The sequence below is a fragment of the Vulpes vulpes genome, chromosome 8, assembly GCF_048418805.1.
Source record: "Vulpes vulpes isolate BD-2025 chromosome 8, VulVul3, whole genome shotgun sequence".
Taxonomy (NCBI): Eukaryota; Metazoa; Chordata; class Mammalia; order Carnivora; family Canidae; genus Vulpes; species Vulpes vulpes.
Window position 1 is genome coordinate 62,078,842 of NC_132787.1, and position 18,209 is coordinate 62,097,050.

The 18,209-nt window shown below is 54.8% G+C and overlaps 1 protein-coding gene across 4 annotated transcripts in view; it reads right to left on the reverse strand.

The window, feature by feature from the left end:
* The window catches only part of RAB11FIP5 (RAB11 family interacting protein 5), a 38,296-nt gene that overhangs the window by 4,983 nt on the left and 15,104 nt on the right, over positions 1-18,209 (reverse strand). For 2 of the 4 annotated variants that reach the window (XM_025994547.2, XM_072766934.1), the window contains exons 2-4: positions 11,115-11,551; positions 10,302-11,001; positions 898-2,931 (exon numbers count right to left, since the gene is read on the reverse strand). In XM_025994547.2, the coding sequence (XP_025850332.2) occupies positions 898-2,931; positions 10,302-11,001; positions 11,115-11,551 (3,171 nt within the window). The remainder of the gene's footprint in view (positions 1-897; positions 2,932-10,301; positions 11,002-11,114; positions 11,552-18,209) is intronic. The other 2 variants (XM_025994548.2, XM_025994549.2) reach the window with 2 other exon arrangements.

Below are 18,209 nucleotides of genomic sequence, written 5' to 3' on the forward strand. Positions count from 1 at the left end.
ATGTATAAGCCTACAGGCCAGGAGCCTGTCCTGCTCCCCAAGACCCTCACCAGAAAAATCGGCCCCCTCTGTTCCTCCCACTTCTTCACACTGGGCTCCTAGGGTACTAATGTCTTTCTGGACTTTGCTGCCCCTATAAGTCCCAAGTGACCTGTGTCTCCACACTTCAGCTCTGGTCACCCCTCACCAGTCAACCCGGTGAGGTCATAGCCTCATAATTCTTCCCAAACAGACCAATGCCACGGTGATCACACAAGCATCCAGAGTCCACCTGGCACAGTCCTAAGCACACTGGGACCACCCCCTGAAAAGGCACAGACGCAAATCAATAAGGCACCCAATGGGGCTACAGACCCCTTCTTCTGGGGGTTGGGGCCCAGTAGTTTCATTTTTCTTTTTCTTTTCTTTTCTTTCTCTAAATAGCTCTTGGGCTTTGTCTCTGACCTCAGCATTGGTCCCCCCTCTGGCTCTCTGCCTTCCACAGCCCGCTGCCCTGGGCCTGCTGTAGATGATGTGGCCCCCATGTAACAAGTGTCACTGCCCCCAGAACGCAGCTCCCCTTGCAGCTGAGTGTCTGAGCTCTTATCCTCCTTCCCTTGCCAGCCCGCACTGGCTCAGCCCACTCCATTCCTCACTCCCTGCACCTCAACCACATCCTCCTCCAAACCCCTGGTTGGTGGGGTACTCTGCTTGTCTGAGGACCCAAAGAGCAGTTTCAGAGCTGGTGCCACAGAAAGGCTCCTTTCTTCAAAGCCTCACCTCTCCTGCCTCAGGGTAAAGGAGCCCTTCATCTGCTCCTGGACAGGCTGAGGCTGAAATGTGAACCTCAGCCCCTGGGCTACTTTGCCCCCCTCCTCCCATCTCCTCTGGAAGAGTATTCTCAGGGTCATAGCTCACCTGGCACTGGACTGTGGCTCCTCAGCTAGTCGTGTCTCCAAGGGCAGAAGCACAAGCGGGGAGGCTGGGATAGTTGCAGCGTGGTCCTCCCCAAGTGGGGCAGGGGAGCCCCCAAGGGAGGAGGCTGGCTCCCCAAGGGTTGGGGAGGAAGAAGTCAGAGGCCGAGCTCCAGGCAGAGGAGAGCATGGAGGGCTGGGCCCCCCATGGCAGTGGCTGGCCCAGGGTGGCAGAGGGGGTGGTGGAAAAGCAGGCTCTGGCGGGGTGGGCAGCTCTTCTGGACCAGAGACGATGGAAGAGTCCCTGGACCCTGGAGGGGATGTGAATGGGAGACTGGGGGGGTCTTGGCTCCTTTGAGACAAGAAGGGGTTCAAAGCATCCTCCTCTGAGGTGCAGAGGCCAGTGTGTTGGGAGCTACCTGGCAGAGACTCAAGCCCCTCTCCTACTGGTCCCTGGATCTGGGCGTCAGGACCCTCAGGGCTTTCTCCTTTCTCCGGAGCCCCCCAGATCTGCTGACTCTGAGGAGCCAAGATCTTTGAGTAACCGGGTCTGGGGGTGGGACCCTCAGGGCAGCCAGTGGTCAGGGATAAGGAGGGCCCAGACACAGGAGGACTGATACCCTCCGCTACATCTTCCAGGCCTGGACCCCCCAACAGGGTTCCAGAAGAATGGCTGTCAGACTCTGACCCAGGTGTCTCGCCCTCCTCCTCGGCCTCCTGTGGACCAGCAACCAGTGTACTTTGAAGGTCATCTTCTCCTCCTGTCTCTGCCCCCCTGCTTCTCAGCCCCCCTGCAGCTGCCACCACTGCCGCTGCCTCGTCTTCCTCCTTCTCCTGGGAATGTGAGGGTGTGAAGAGGCGTGGTGGCTTGGGAGGTGGCCTGCTGGGTTGCGGTCCCTGGTCGGACACCTGCTCTGGTTTGGACTTTGCCTCAGGCTCAGGCTCCAGCTCCGGCTCCGGCTCCGGCTCCAGCTCCGGCTCCAGCTTCAGTGGGGAAGGCCCCTCATTCCCCCTGGGGCTCACAGGTTCTGGTGACTCTGGCTGCATCTGGGGAGGAGGCAGCTCATCGGACTCTCCCCGCAGGACCAGTGAGGACATCTCAGCTGCAGGAGAAATGGTGACCACATCCCAAGGCCACGAATCCTCGACTGTGTTGAGCTCATGCAAAAGCTGGCCTTCACCTTGGGAGGCCTCTTCCTGGCCCTCAGGGGTGTCATCTGTGCCAGGCAGGCTTTCCCACACACTGATCACTTCTGGGGAGCTAAACAGAGACGTCGCGCTGTCTGCTGGACTCTGCCCTGCTTCCCCTCCTGGGGCCGGCGGCTCCCTGTCTGCTTCAGAGTCTGAGGCTCTCAGGTGCCGCTGGGCTGATGTAGAGGGCAGAACGGGCCCTACAGACCCGAGGGGCCCTGGGTCAGCCACACTGGAGCTCTGGCGGTCCAGTCCCAAGTCCAAAGGCATCCTGGGCTCCAGTCGCACACTGCTCCCACCTCTTCCTCCTCCCCCAGGGTCCCCCCGGGGCTCAGATGCCTTCACTGTCATGACCCCACGGCCTTGCTCTTGCAGCCCAGTCACCTCCAGCCCCACTCCTCCTGCAGGGGCCAGGATCTTGCTCCTGGCCTCTGGACGCAGCCTGCTGGCAGCAAAGACGTTGAAGGTGTCTTTCCACTCAGGCGGGGCTTTCCCAGGGGAGGCCAGGGGGGTGGGGCTGGCCCTGGAGGCACTGGGGAGAGAGGGAGCAGGTGAAGGAGAGTTTAGTGCTATGTCAGCTAGGAGTTCCTCGAAGAAAGGGTTGCTCTGCATGGAGGTGAGGAATGGGTTGGTGAGACCCAAGAATCCAGATGGGGTAGCTTCGGGGGCGGCGGCAGAGGCAGCAGCAGCAGTGGCAGCAGCGGGGGAGGCGGCTGCAAAAAGGTTAGTGCTTAGCATGGGAGCAGCGGTGGGAGCAGGAGTGGGGAGGACCGGAGCACAGGGGGAGCAGGGGAGGTGGTGAGGAAGAGCAGCTGGGTCAGGTTCTACCTGAGGAGACACGTCCAGGCTGTGGAGGGAGACAAAACCATGAGCCTCCTGGTTAATGCCAAGACTGGAAACGCCCCTGCTGAACACCACGCACCTGCCAACCACCACCCCCACCCCTCCTTGGCAGAGCTACCACGTGCCACACCCACACGGGCTGGGCTCAGGCATGTGAGCCAAAGGACAAAGGGAAGACCCCAACATGTAATATTATGAGGTGCTGCCGAAGGAGGAAAATGCTGGCCAAAGCTCATTTCATCCCATCTGCAGCCAGGATCCCAGCCTCAACCAAGTGCTCTTCCACTGACCCATAGGCTGAAGATTTGACTCCACACCAGACTTATGCCCACAGAACTAATCAGAAAATGCCTTATATCCCTTTAAGGACTGAGAGAGGAAAGAAATACTAGCTGTTTGGAGGGGACAAAGAGACCTGAGAAAGGCCAGGCCTAGAGATCCCGCTGGACAAATCCAGCACTAATCGAACCCAGCAGGGCCCCTGGAATTCTGACTGCTGGAACAGAAACTGGCCCCTTGCAGAAACAGGAGGTAATGACGAAGCAGGCATCAGACATGACAAGATGTCAATGAAAAAGAACCCGCCTTTCTCGTTTCTTGGAAGGGGTACCATAACCTGCTGAGGATATCTACTGTCAGGCGTCCACATGGCCCAGCACCCCACAAAGGGTACCCTTCACCAAGGGACCAGCCTTGAAGTCAGCACTGCTTGGGAGATGAAGGCTGGCATCTGGCAGAAGCAGCAACTCTGGATGTCACCAGGGGCCTCCTGGGTGCCCCCCCCCCCACAGAGGGACCGCCGGTACCCCTGGGAAATCCATCCCATGGCAGTGGACCTACACCCTCACAGACACTAGAGAACACTGGTTAGCCTTCAGGACCCCTCCAGGGTCCTCTCCAGGGGGGAGCATCCCCTGCACTTGCACTTCACCTTTCACCTATGGTGCACAGCTGACTTCAGGGGTGTGAGCAGGAGCAGACTCTGAAACTAGAGCTCTTGGCTTCCCCTGGACAATCCCAGGAGACAGTGCAGGTAAGGGGGGCCCCACTTCCCAGTTTTAGCATTCTGACAGTGATTTGCAGCTGCCTTGTAGCTGGGCCCACCTGTCAGGCCCAGACCTGGGTGGCCTCGCCTACTGCCTGCTTCTTATCTTCCAGCCCCCACTCTAAGGCCCAAGACCTCCATTCCATGATCCCTGTCCAGGTGAAAATGCTGCGGGACTCCTATGCCTCCATCTTCTCCACTCAAGCTGCTGCTTTTCTCATGGGGGAAACAGAGGGCAAGCCTGGGGTAACAGAAGCCAGGCTTTACCAGCCAGCCCATAAAGAATGCAGGTTGGGGTTGGAAGGGCATCTCTAGAAGGAGGCCAGGAAGTCTGGAGCTCACCAGGATTCTTCTGGGAACCAGGGCCCAGATAGAGCAGGCCACACACAGAGCTGGGCAGAGGCAGGGCCAGCTTGTCTACAAACACCAGGGGAGAGGGGGTGGGGGCAGGTAACAGGAAGGAGTCTAGTTCAACCAGCAGCAAAGGTGGCCTTCCCAAGATAGTCTGTGCATCTGTGATCTCAGCCTCACAGGTAGGGCACAACCAGGTTCCAGACCCTGGGTTTCTCTTAAGAATCCAACTTCCAGAAACCCTCCTGACTCTTGCCCTATAACTCCCCACCCCAGGGTGACTTCTCAGCCTCATACTACCACCTAGAGATTGGGGTGGGGGGTGAGGTAAGAGAGTCCCATTGACTCCCACCCCACCAGGCTTCCCAGCACAGCTCTGCCTCTGTGGTCCTGACATGGCAAAGATATTGAAAAAGGGCAAATCCTGGGCCCAGAGTCCCAACCCCACAAATGTCCCATCTCCCTTTGCTCCAAGTAGGGCCACAGACAAACCCAGGCATTGGTGCTGACCTCGGGGACCACGGAGAGCCATGTACCACCGCCATGTGGGTCCTGGCCCTGCCGCCATTCTGCCCCCCACTCCCCCAAATACACTGGAGCACCCATAGCAGACACAGCCCAGACCTGCCAGCAGGACCCAGCCCCCAGAAACTGGGCTACTCTAAGCCACCTCTCTCCAGTCCCCTTCATGACAAGTGGCCAGAGGAGTGTGAAGGGAGAGGGCTCCATCAACACTAAATGGCACCTAGTTTAGTTCTGCACACTGCTCCCTCCACCCCCAGCCTTGGCCTGGCTCTACTCACCCTTGAGGTCTTACAATGATCTGGCTAGCAGTCGGAACTGCAAGGCAAGAGACCTGCAGGGAAGTAGGCTGGGAGCCCCAGGCAAAGCTAGCACTCTCCCTTCCACAGGCTCCCCAGAGGTACACACAAACCCGTTGGTATGGAACCAGCGAAGGGCTTTCCCTAGAGGAAGGGACTCCAGGTGCCAGGCCCAGTAGATTCCCAAGAGAGCATCCTGTCCATCCCTCCTACCCAGTAACAACCCCCCCACCCCGCCGCCACCCAACACCTCCCTTGCCTTGCTCTACGCCAGGTACACACTCTGAACGTTCTTACTTTAAAACGTCCCCTCGGGGATCCCTGGGTGGCGCAGCGGTTTAGCGCCTGCCTTTGGCCCAGGGCGTGATCCTGGAGACCCGGGATCGAATCCCACATCAGGCTCCCGGTGCATGGAGCCTGCTTCTCCCTCTCCCTGTGTCTCTGCCTCTCTCTCTCTCTCTCACTGTGTGCCTATCATAAATAAATAAATAAATAAATAAATAAATAATTTAAAAAAAATAAAAAATAAAAAAATAAAACGTCCCCTCCTTGCCCTCCATCTGGCACGGGTCAGAGACACTTTCCTATGTGTGGTTGTCTCTGCATGTTATGCTCTGAGGGCAGCACCCATTGTGGCAGCCCAGCACAGCACCATCCCCACACCATGCAAAGAAGACTTCAATGGGTACTGACTTGCCTTCTCCTTTAGGAACAAAGTGGGGGGAAGAAATCAGAAGTCCAAATGTCTCTGCCCCCGCAACCTGAGGGAATAAAACTTCAGGGCCTGCGGGAACCCGTCCCTTAATGCAGGAAGCACCTGTTCTCTCTTGACGGCCCCCTTTGCTTCAACACTGCGTTGCTGGGCAACTTACTACATCACCGGGTGGCCTCTGTGGCTGGAGGCCAGGGTTCACTGGTGGTCAGCTCTTCCTAGGCTCACATGAGCAGTGTGTCCTTGTTATTTCCACGCACTGGTCCCAAAGGCAGCAGGTGGGTCTGCAAAGGCTCTCCACCAGACAGTCCCTCAAGATGCCCAAGCCAGCCTTGGAGGCATATGTCCCCAGCCCACATGCCCCTCAACCATCCCTCCTAAGGCATGGTCTGGTCTCCTGCTGCCCTCCTGAAATGTGCCTGACACCCAGGAAAGGTGTCCAAGAGGCTGGACATATCCTCCCCCATCATCTGAGCACAAAGAGGTGACAGATGCCCAGGAAGCTCTAAGTAGGGACACCACATCTTTTATCTTCCATACCAGGACATTTTTAATATAGTACAAGGGCAACATTAACTGTGCCAGGAAAACAGGCACGAACAGGATGGATGACCACACTAACTCGAGGCCACTGGTCACATATCATGTCCCTCATTTACCCCACTGGGAATGCCACCAAGACTGAGCTTTCAGCAACCACTGAACATTCCGAGCTCATCAGGACCTCAATGTCACCACTTCTGGTGAGGGGCTGGGACAGTTGCACAGACCACCAAAGGCCACCACGAGACACCTGCTCCCATGTTGTACCACATCCTCCAATTAAAAAACATTTGCATCCAAAACTTGATCCCCTCCTGTACACAGGGTTTTATGGTTAGTATGAAGAGGATGGGGCAGGTGGGCTCTGGTGGCCTGCCCACAGGGAGCTTATACTCTGAAAGGGTCAGAGCGGGACAGACACAAAGACAACCCTGTTTGGCTCTGGTGAGTTTATCACGGTTGGTCATGACAGTCCTCAAACACACGGTAAGTGGCTGGTGCCGCAGCTCAGAATGTATGGCTCATGGCAGGGGCCCAGGAGCAGGGCTGAGTCCCTTGGCCCAGATCTTAGTCTCAACTACAGCACCCCCTGTCCTGCCCAGGCACACGCAGCCATGGGATTCAGACAGCGAGGACCAAGTCAGGACGAAAATGAGAGCCATCTTTTCAGTGCCTTATACTCCCGTTCCTTCTCTTCCAACCACTGACCGCTCCAAAAGCAGCAGCTTTTTTCTGGATCCTGTGCACCCAACACATGATAGCTTCAGGCCTCTCCATGGGGCACCAGTGCCATGTGGGAGCACTAGAGGGCGCCGCTGCCCTTTCCAGTGATGAACACCCAACAATCCCCAATGCAGCCCCGGGGGGCACAGGCACCATGAGCCCCTGGGCCTGTGCACAGACCCTGGAGCCCCAGCAGGGAGATGCAGCTATCTTCACTCACTCCAGTTTCCTGATGTCAATGAACTCATCTCTCATTCTCTCCTCAAAAGCCCAGAGCAAACCTCCCGGGCAAGTACCAATAGTTGTTTCTTCCAGGCCACCTTCTCAGCTCTGTGAAGGCCCAGGGCCAGGGTGATGCGGACGGACTCAATGCCCAGGCCTCACACCTGTTCAGGTCAGCCTCCTGTACCCAAAGAACCTTGCCCTTGCAGCCTACGCCCTCAAATGAGCCCCAGGGATGGCAGGAATCCCTGGATGCCCTCCATCCTGCTGAGGACAAGCTCAGAATTCCAGAAGGCAAAAACCTCAGCTTCCTTATGTCCATCAGTGACCCAACTTCTCTGGACTCTGAAGGGTGAATGGCAGACATGGAGACACAGGAGAAGGAAAACAGAGGCTATAAGCAGGAGTAATAACAACCCCAACATCACTTAAAGTCATGGCCTACAGGAGTCTAAGCCCAAAGCCTGGGCATGCACATAGAAATGACCTCACAAGGCGGGGGGGGGGGGGGGGGGGGGGGGGGGGGCTGAGATGATCCAAAGACAACAGTGCTGGGCCCATGGTCTGTGTTCCATCTGACTCAGGCCTCCAGCTCCACCCAGAAGATGCCACCTCCCTCCATACTACCACCCACAAATATCTCTAAGTTGTCACAGGGCTACAGGCTCAGCCTGGGCTTCTGAGACAGGCCCATCCCCTTCTTCCCTATCTTCCCTCAGCTGCAGGTGGCCAGCAGTTGCCCTGAGGTCTGGTGAGCAGTGGCCGGGCAGCAGGGACAGAAGCGATGTTCCCAGCAGGGGAGGCAAAGGGCGTCATCACCCAGAGACTGATTCACCGCACCTACCCATTTGTGAGGTATACGGGGGGCTGCCAGGTGGCCAGGTCTGAACCCAGAAAGGCCTGCCATTTCTCTCCCTGCCCCTCTCAGTGGACTTGAATTTCACAAGGAAAGAGGAGAACCAGGACTACAGGAGTCTTCTCCCCTCTGCTGGGGAATGGCTATAGGAGCCTCTCTCGACCCTTCCCCATGGTGCCCAGCCTTCGCTCCCCACCTCCGGCCCATAGACTCATCAGCAGGGAAGGGGCAGGCTCACTGAGAGCAGAAACAGCTGCCCCACCACAATGGCTGTGGCTGCCACGATGCTGCCTGTCCAGGGCCAGCTCCAGGCCCTTGGGAAGCACAGACATTGGCTCCTAGGACCTACACCTGGTGGCCCTCCCTCAACCTGCTGGACAGTGTAGCAGCCTCCCATGGTCAGAGTTAGGAGAAGACAAAGAGCCAGGGTGGGGGGTCAGGGCTGGGATACTGAGATTTGTTCATCTGAATGAACAAATGTGTATTTCTCATATGTATATGGGTCTTCATCCACAGTTTCTGGCTCATAGCTCCAAAAACCCTTGGTTTCCCAAACAATAAGAGTATCTGTTAATATTTGGTCTCTTGTCCTCATTTCTTGAAATGCTTCAGAGCCAGAAAAGTGAAATGGGCACTTTGTTATTCATAACAGGCCCCTTTCCACCACAACTGGGTTTGTGTTGATGAGGTGGCTTTTACAAAGCCCCTAAGGACCCCAGTGAACAGAGGGTGGAATCTTCAGTCCCACCCCGATTTCTGTGGATGAGACAGGCTGGAAGTCAAATTGACCACCAATGGCCCATGATTTAATCACTTGTACCTATGTGATGAAGTCTCCATAAAAATGCCAAAGGATGGGGTTTGGGAGCTTCGGGGTTAATGAACAGGCAGAGATGCGGAGGGAGTAGCATGCTCAGAGAGGTCATGGAAGCCCTATGCCCTTGCCCCAGACCTGGTCCTGTGCATCTCTTCCATCAGGCTGTTCCTCAGTTACATCCTTTTATAATAAACCAGTATAAGCAAAATGTTTCCAAGCTCTGTGAGCCAATGAATCAAACTCAAGGAAGGAGGGGGGGGGGGTCCCTGGAACCTCTGATCCATATAGCTGGTTGGTCAGTAGCACAGTCAACAACCTGGACTCTCAACAGGCATCTGACTTGACTAGTGGCGGTGGAGGTGGGGAGGGCCAATCCTGTAGCCCCGAGTCTATGTGGAGTCTGATGCTGTCTCCAGGTCAACAATGTCAGAATTGAGTTGAATTGTAGGACATCCAGCTCGTGTCAGAGAATCTCTTGGGTATGTGAGAAAGCAGTCCCCACACTGGAACTGGGTGCAGAATCCTAATCCTAATTATTATCAGAACCCTCTTGAGAGCTCTGCCATGGCCTGAGCTCAAGGACTCCTGTACCCCTTTCGTGGGTGGGACTCAGCACATTCAGAACAGAGCAGCTGTCATGAGCACTTGCCATACCCCAAGAGCAAGAAATAACAAAGAGGACCAGAGCCCCAACAGTGTCCAAGGACAGAAGGCCGGTCATAGATTTCAAGGGAGTTACACATAGCCCCTTGCCGGGTAGGGGTGAGTGTATGAAAGGAGAGGTGGGAGCATCAATGACTTGACTGCCATCTCTCAGGGGAAAGAGGTCACAGAGCCAGCTGGGGTGGGGTGGAGGATCTGAGGTACAGGCCCCATCTCCACCTGCCAAGGCTTCCTGACCTTGAGGCCAGAGGGCAAGAGGTATACGCTGGGAAGCAAAGAATTCACACAAAACATGGCCTTCCCTGTTTTTCTCCCCTTTCTCACCCTCCCTCAGGGGGTAGGCATGGCAACTCACGAAGGGAGACCCAGGAGAAGGAGACTAGACACCACAATCCACAGGGCCCCCAGAGCTCTGTGCCCCTGCTACTTACCTGTGTCCATGTGCCAACAACGAGCCTTGGCTTAGGGAAATGGTAACCCCCACCATTCAACCATGCAAAGCCAGAGCCCCAGCAGCCTGCCCAAGGGCCCCATCTGCTCCATCCTCCCTGCCCCAGGATCCAGGCTGCAATACCCCAGCATCCACCCCAAGGAGCAAAGCTGGTTTTGCCAAGGACATACCTAGGTTTCTGAGTTGGTTCTTTGGCTTCTCTCAAGCCAAACCAGCTACTCTTGGCCTTTTCCTCCCCGCCAGATGAATGATGGGGTGAGGCCCCCTGGGTGGGACCTCCCTTCTCCCCCAGAGAGCCACGGCGCCCCAACTCGCTCCGACTCAGCCCCTGGTGGTGATGGTGGAAGAGGCCCATCCGGGGCTTCCGCTCCTCCTTCCGGGCTCCCTCCTTCTCAGCCACAGACTCAGAGGAGGCCACCAAGGGTGTAGCAACCTGCACTGGCTTTCCCTCTGGGAGCCGGGCCCCCTCCTCCTCTCCAGAGCGGCTGGTACCAGTAGCCAACACTTTGGCCTGAGAGCTTAGCTCCTCCTGTCCAGGCAGCATCTCTGAGCTGCTGGTGCTGCGGCTGCCTCTGCCCCCGGAGTCATCGGTGGGCCGAGACCCCTCCTCAGCAGGCCGGAAAGACACGCTGTGCAGGGAGCTGGAGGGTGGAAATGGGCCCGAGATGGAGCTGCGGTGCCGCAGGGGGGCCTGGGGCTCCTCATTGTAAATGTGGCTCCCATTGACGCAGAGCGAGGAGCGGGAGGCAGCATCTAGGTGGCCCTGGAGGTCCAGAAGGGATCGGGGTGGAGCCATTCGCATCTGGCTGGCCTCATCACTGTAGGTCCTTTTGTGGGTGAGCAGCTTAGGGGACTGGGTGGAGTCCCTGCCTGAAAAGGAAGCACCCATGGAGTTAGTAGCAGGAAGAGTAGCCCGTATGCTGGCCCGGGCCTTCCCGCCACCCTCCTCTGCCCCCCAAGCAGCAGGGCCCTCCCTCACTCACCCCCTTCAGTGGACAGCCAGCTGCTGCGGCTGGGCGAGTGGGTGAGGAGCTCGGTGCCCGGGCCCTGGTAGGCCAGGCTCCCACTGGCGGAGGACAGGGTGCTGTCTGAGCCCAGCGAGGTGTTAGACTGCGTAAGGGAGGACTTTCGCAGCTTGTTGCGGAGGAAAAAGCCTTTGGCTTTGCCCATCTTGCCCAGACTCCCTAGCTCAGGATCCTCTAGGGCACTACTCGGGAGGATGGCGGAGGCAGATTCCAGATCAAACTTCTTCTTGCCCTTCATCTTGTCCTTGATCTTGCTGAAAGGGGACCGTGGCTTGTCCTTCATGGACAGGTCAAACATGCTGGCACTCAAATTGTTGCGAGTGAACTGGATTGTGACTTGGATCTCCCCACGTTCCTTCTCCTTCTTGCCTGCCTTGGAGTGCAGCTTGTACCACCTGCGAGAAGGGGGGCAGGGTGGAGCTCCAGTCACAGGCACAGGGAGTCCCCCTCTGTCAGAAACCTCTCCCCACAGGCTCCTGCCCTGACACACAAGCCCAACCTTCTGAGCCACAGGCATAGCTGAGCAACTATCTACAACTTTTCCATGATGGAGAAAACCACATCCTGAGTGGGGGAATCTCTTTAGTGCTACTGGGCAGGGCAATAGTTACCACTCCATGCCACCCTCTCACCCCCCTTCCCTGGAGCTCAGAGATCTCCCCTCTGCCTCTCCCCACTACATCTGAAACCCTGAGGCCCAAAGAGGTAAGGCTGAGTGTGGAAGGGGCTCTGAACCCTCCAGGCCCCTGGGATAGACAGACTTACCCACATTTCTCCCTGTTTACATCATCTCCTCTGGCTAGTCCCAGACAAAGCTCTGCTCTGAGCCTCTGGCGAGCCCAGGAAAGAACAGCTCATCCAGAGGCCCAAAGCCAGGAACACTAGTACACATACACACACACCTCACTCACTTACTGACTCATCCAACCCCCCCCCACCCCACCCCCCGAAAACACCTATGCAAGATGGAAGAGCAGACAACAGCATTCAGGGGCCTCAAGCAAGACCCAGGGAAGGGCAAGAGTGTTCACATCTGCTGAGCATCTCCTGTGTGTCACGATGGACTACAAGGGTTTTCACGTCATTCCTATTCACACTTTACAACAAGCCCGGAGGGTCAGAGCCTGATTTTATACAGCAGGAGGTCAAGGCTCAGAGTAAAGTAACTCCTCCAAGAACAAGCAGCCAGAAAGGAGAGAGGAGACTGAGAGCCAGTTCTCATCAGTCCAAAGGCCATGTTCTTCCCGCTACATGCTCCTAGAGACCCCAAACACACATGACCACTGCATAGGTGTGCATGGAGCTCTTCCTTCCTCTGCTGCTCAAATCCTCCTGCCCGATCAGACTCATAGGAGTCTGCCTGGCCAGCAGCATCATACAACATCTATGCGGAGCGGTTGACACCACCTCTACCCAGGGTGCCCTCTCATTCTGCTTGGCAGTCCACACCCCACCCCATCTCCTACAGGTATGAACACAGAGATTCCACAGAGAAACTGAGCCAGAAAGCTTCTGGACGTAGGGACGCCAAGTCCAAATGATGGGCTCTGGTGCAGGGCTGAAAACAGAAGTGAGTGAAAATCGGCCCCCTTTCTCACACCAGCACCCAGAATGAATAACCTCCCTAGCACAGAAGAGCTTTGTATCACATTCAAAGGATGTGCTCCACATAAGTGGGAGAAAATCTCCCAGAAAGTAAAAGGGCAAAGATGAGGTGATGATTGAAAGTCAGTCCAAGGAGATTCGCCACCAAGTAATTGGAGAGTCAAGAAAGAGAAAAGAGTCTTCTCCCCTGTGTGAGGGGCTTGGGAGTCCTCTCTCCCATCCACAAAACAAGAGAAAAGCAGAGCAAGCAACAACTCACAGGGGACTTTTAGGGCTGTAAAACTATGCTATATGATACTCCGATGGTAAATACATGCCATTATACCTCTGGCAGTACCCACAGAATACAAAACACAAAAAGTGAACTCTAATGTAAACTACAGGCTCTAAATAAATAATGATGCATTGGTATCGGTTCATCAGTTGTAACAAATGTGCCACACTAATACGAGACGTTAATCAAAGAAGAATGGGGGTCAGTGGGCTGGGGGCAGCGAAAGGCAGACCAGAGTTAGGGAATATATGTGAACTCTCTGTACCTTCTATTTATTTTTCTGTAAACTGAAAACTGTTTAAAAAAAAAAAAACCACTATTTATTTATTTAGTTATTTTTTTTAAGATTTTATTTATTCACAAGAGACACAGAGAGAAAGGCAGAGACATAGGCAGAGGGAGGAGAAGCAGGCTCCATGCAGGGAGCCCAATGTGGGACTCGATCCCAGGATTCCAGGATCATGCGTGAGCCGAAGGCAGATGCTCAACTGCCGAGCCACCCAGGCGTCCCACCGCTATTGATTTTAAAGAAAAAAAAAAGGGAGAGGGGAAAGGGAGAAGGAGGGAACAGAGAGAACAAGGGGGAAGAAACTGTCCAAGAAATAATATAAGAAAGTTTTCCTGACCTGAAGGATATGACTATCAGCACAGAAGGACCCGCGCACATGAGCAGAGTGAACAAAGATCTAGCCAATAGGTCTCACTGTGAGGTTTCAAAACACCAAGCATTAAACGGAGAGCCAGAAAGCTTCCAAACAGGAGACACAGGTTCATATGCTCAGGAATTAGAATAACATTGGATCCTCACTCACAACACTGGGTACTGTAAGGAGTCATGACTTCAAAATTCTGAGGGAAGGGGCTCCTGGGTGGCTCAACTGATTAAGTATCTTATCTGTCTTTGGTTCGGGTCAGGATCCTGGGGTCCTGGGATCCAGCCCCGTGTCGGGCTCCCTGCTCAGTGGAGAGTCTCCTCCCTCTCCCCCTCCCCTGCTCATGCGATCTTGCTATCTCTATCTCTCTCTCTCTCAAATAAGTAAATTTTTTAAATCTTAAAAAAAAAAAAAAAAAAAAAATTCTGAGGTAAAAGTTTTCAGCCTAGAATTCTAGACCTGGCCAATAAAGCATGAAAGTAGACTAAGGCCTGACGGAGATGGTTTGATTGGTCACTGAAGGGCTCAAAGGCCCTCAGTGCATACACACACCACCCCCACATACACTCCATACTATCCACCCTCTCACACACCACCACCCCCAACACTGCACACTGTACTATACCACACACAAATCCCTCCCACACCACACATGCCACACCACCCCCCAACCCTGAGATCTGCCTACTCAATAGGACCAGCTCCCTGAGCTTCTGAGACATAAACGGGTTCTGAATGGGGGATCTTTTGCATGAAAAAAGGGTCTTCCCAGGGGCAAGTGTGGTTGCACCCATTTGGGAGAGTCCATCAAGATTGCACCCTCCTGTGCCCGTTTTGGGCTATGTGCCTCGCCTCTCCTGGGTAACCCACATTATAGCCCAAGCAGAGGGGCTGCTGGTCCCCCCCCCCCAAACCTGAGTGTCCATCTACTGGGCAGGCTGCCTCAGGACAGACAGTACAACCAGGGAAGGTGAAGGGCCATGCTCAAAATGTGGGTGCACATCTCCACGCTCTAATGGTAAGCAGGGGCGGGGGGGGGGGTGTGAGAGGAGTGTAGGGAGAAGAGAGAGAGCTAAGAGAGAGAGATTTAAAGCATGGGTAAGAGGAGGAATTGGGAGTGGGGAGAGGAGGGGAAAGGAGGGAAGATTTACTAGAAAAACAAACCAGCCTCCTCACACCCCTGCTTCCTCAAGCCAATGCCCACCCTGAGCCTGACACTCAACCCTTTAAAGGCCAAGCCCTAGTCACTTTCCCCAAACCTATACTAGGCCCTACTTAGCACAGGAAGATCCAGGGAGGTGGGGCAGAAGAGAAGCGTATGGACTCCCCTCACGCCCACTGTGCTCTGGGTAACTGGAATCTGCGAGCACACATACCTTCTGTCAGGGCACAAAGGTCAGGGGCCCTCCGTCCCAGTGCTCACACGCCACAAGTCAGTGTTAGCAGTCATATCTCCCTACCTCAGGGGGGCGGGGGCCTGGTGGTGAAGGTGTAGGTATAATGACTGCCTACATTGAATATTTTTGTCCAGTTTGAATTTTTTATATGGAACACATATTATTGTCTCAATAGAGAAAAGAGACAAAAGAATACACCGGCTCCTATCTTCTCTCCTCAATTGCTTGAGTCACAGACTAGGCTGCTGACCTCTCTTTCCCAGAGAAAGGATGATACACCCTTTCTTTCTCCTCTCCCACCCTCAGAGAAAGGAAAGATACACCATTAGCCCACAGTGACACTCAGGTCCTCTGCCTGAGGATCCCTTGCCCCTGCCCTTTCCCACCCTCTCCCCTATAAGGTCACCTCTGTTTCTCTGCTTCTCCTGCTCTTCCCCAGGGAATTTGGGTCTCTCTCTCTCTCTCTCTCTCTGTCTGTCTATGACCTGCTTTTCAGGAAGGCCAGGAGTAAAGAGAAAAGACTTTCCTTACGATTTTCTGAGACTCCTCTATCCAGAGCAGAGTGAGGCTTAGAATGGCATCTGGACCCCAGCCGCTGTCACCCAGCTACCCACCTACCAGCCCGGGGCAGGACTGAACTGGACCCTGTGAGGCACCTCAGGTGCCCTGGGACTCAACTAGAGCAGGCCTTCTCCCAGGAGTGTGACTCACACAGGCTGGGATGGCAAGGCCACACAACCACACAACCCAAAGACCACATCCTTCCCCCAAACCCCTTGCTCCTGCTTCCTCCTGCTGTCCCGGTGGCCTCCTATGAGATCCTGGACCCACCAGGCACTGTGACATACAGTCCCCTGGAGGCTAGAAGGCCACAGACATCACCAATGTGGGCTGATGATCCCTTAGTGAAACAATGGAGACTTTCTCTTTACAGAGCCCCACATGCAGCAGACTCCAGAACAAATAGACACTGGGCAACCCGTCCCCACAAACTGGGGCTCCCCCGGGGAATGTGACTGCAGGGTCCTATGGCCCAGCTCAAGTCCCACTTCCCCTAGGAAGATCTCACAGCTGCCACCTTCCTGGCTTGGCCCAATCTCCTCTCTTTCTAACCAGACACATGTACTCTGGACCAAAGTCACTCTACAACTAGATCAGTTGCACTCTGCTCCACGGCTACCTGGTACTGTCATTTTCTGGGTGCCTGGGGTCTCCCTAGCTGGATTGGGTTCCCTGCAGATATTTACTGTGCATCCCCCAGGGTAGAGAGCTACAAAGTAAATGAATAGTGCATGGCAGTAAATTTTGAGATGTTGCAAGGCCTCAATGATTCCCTGCCTGTACTCCCTCTCATCTCCCTCTTGCTCTGCCCACTCCTTGCTTGGAGCTCTCATCTGGATGCCCATGGTGGCAAAGCATGGTGGTTAAGAGCTGGGCTCTGCATCCTGAGTGCACACCCCGGCCCCATCACTTTCCAGATTCCTTCCCTAAACTTCTATTTCCTCAGCCATCCATTGGGAGACCATCTTATCAGGGCTGCTAGTCAGTGCAGATCCAAGGCTTCCACTTACTCTCAGATGGTGTGAGAGTTGTGGTAGGTGGAGCACCTAAACTCTCCAAGGCCCAGGCAGCATGTACTCAGGAGACAAGGGTTTGACAAAAATGATCATTATCTGGGACTTGTCCCAGATGCATCAGCAGCCAAGCCATGATAGGCACCAAGAGGAAACGAAGAGTGAGAGAAGTAGAGGTATGCACAGCTACAGATGCTGCTCTTCAGGAGTAATGGCCACCAGTGCTTTCACACTGCAAAGTGCACAAGGGTCACTGGATCCAATTAAAATGCAGAACTACAGCCATGGGCATCTGAGAGGCTCCATTTCCACCCAGCTTCCAGGGTATGCCTATGCCCCTGCGGACCACACGTGAGTTGGGGAGCCACGTGATGGGGCTAGAGAACCAGCAGAGCTGGCCTTACAACATGCTCATGTCCCAGGCTCTGTACCTCCTTTACTATCGACATAATCCAAGATCCAATACCATAATCCCATTCTGTGGTTGAGGAAACAAACCTACAGAGAAGGTTTGTCACTTGCCCAAGTCATACAGCGAGTAGGCAATGGAGCCTGGAACCTGAATATGAAGATGCTTAAGTCAGCCCATCCCTCAGCCTTTAAGAGGTAGCATTTCTCATACAGCTGAATGCAAACACTCAGGCCTCTGGACACTCTGAAGGCACAGAGGCTGGGAAAGACCTGGAAGTACACCACAGATGCTGGCATAATCCCAGGACGATGCAGCCCTGAAAGGTCATTGAGAGAATCTTGGGGTTCTGTCCTGTTCCCAGGCCATTAAATCCTTGTCTGAGAGCAGCCCAGCTTCCTCCAATGGCCATCAGAGTTCAGAATTCCTGGGGAGGGGGTACAAGGGGAAGAACCATGGCAAAGCCTTCATGGCCCCTTGCTCATCAGCCAAACCTCCCCAAACCTCCCAGGGTGGCTGACAAAAGTTCAGCAGGCCCAGCTTGGACCTCGGACTCAGCCCCTAGCCTCTTCCCCTGCTAGACGCCCCCCACCCCACAATACACCCACCTACAGGGCAGAGGACAAAGGTGGGATGGAAGGGCTAAGGGGCTACTTGCCCCACCTGTTACCAAGATGATGGCTATAGTTATTCCTGCTGGTGGGGCTCCCCTGCCCACCATACCCAGCTCTCCACCTGTTTCTCAGGGAACAAGGCAGCTGAGCTAACAGTTGCCACACACCATAACTGACCTCGGGCTGATGTCAAACTCAGGCATGCCAGAGCCAGGGCAGCTCCTGTCAAAGACCATGGGCAGTAGGGGCCATGACACATAGGCCCGGGCACACCTGACTCATCTCCAATTCTTATAGGTCCCAAAATCAGCTTATGATCTAAATGATGGTGTCCCTTCTAAGCCCCAACACATCATCTGCTTCAGTCCCCAAACCCAAGAAGCATCTCTCTTTTTCCCCCTCATACCCTACATCTAAACTTTGAATTCTGTTGGCTCTATGTGCAAATTATACCCAGAATTCTACCCCTTTCACCACTGTCACCCTACCGTCCAGTCCACCACCATCTCTCTGCTGGACTGGACAAT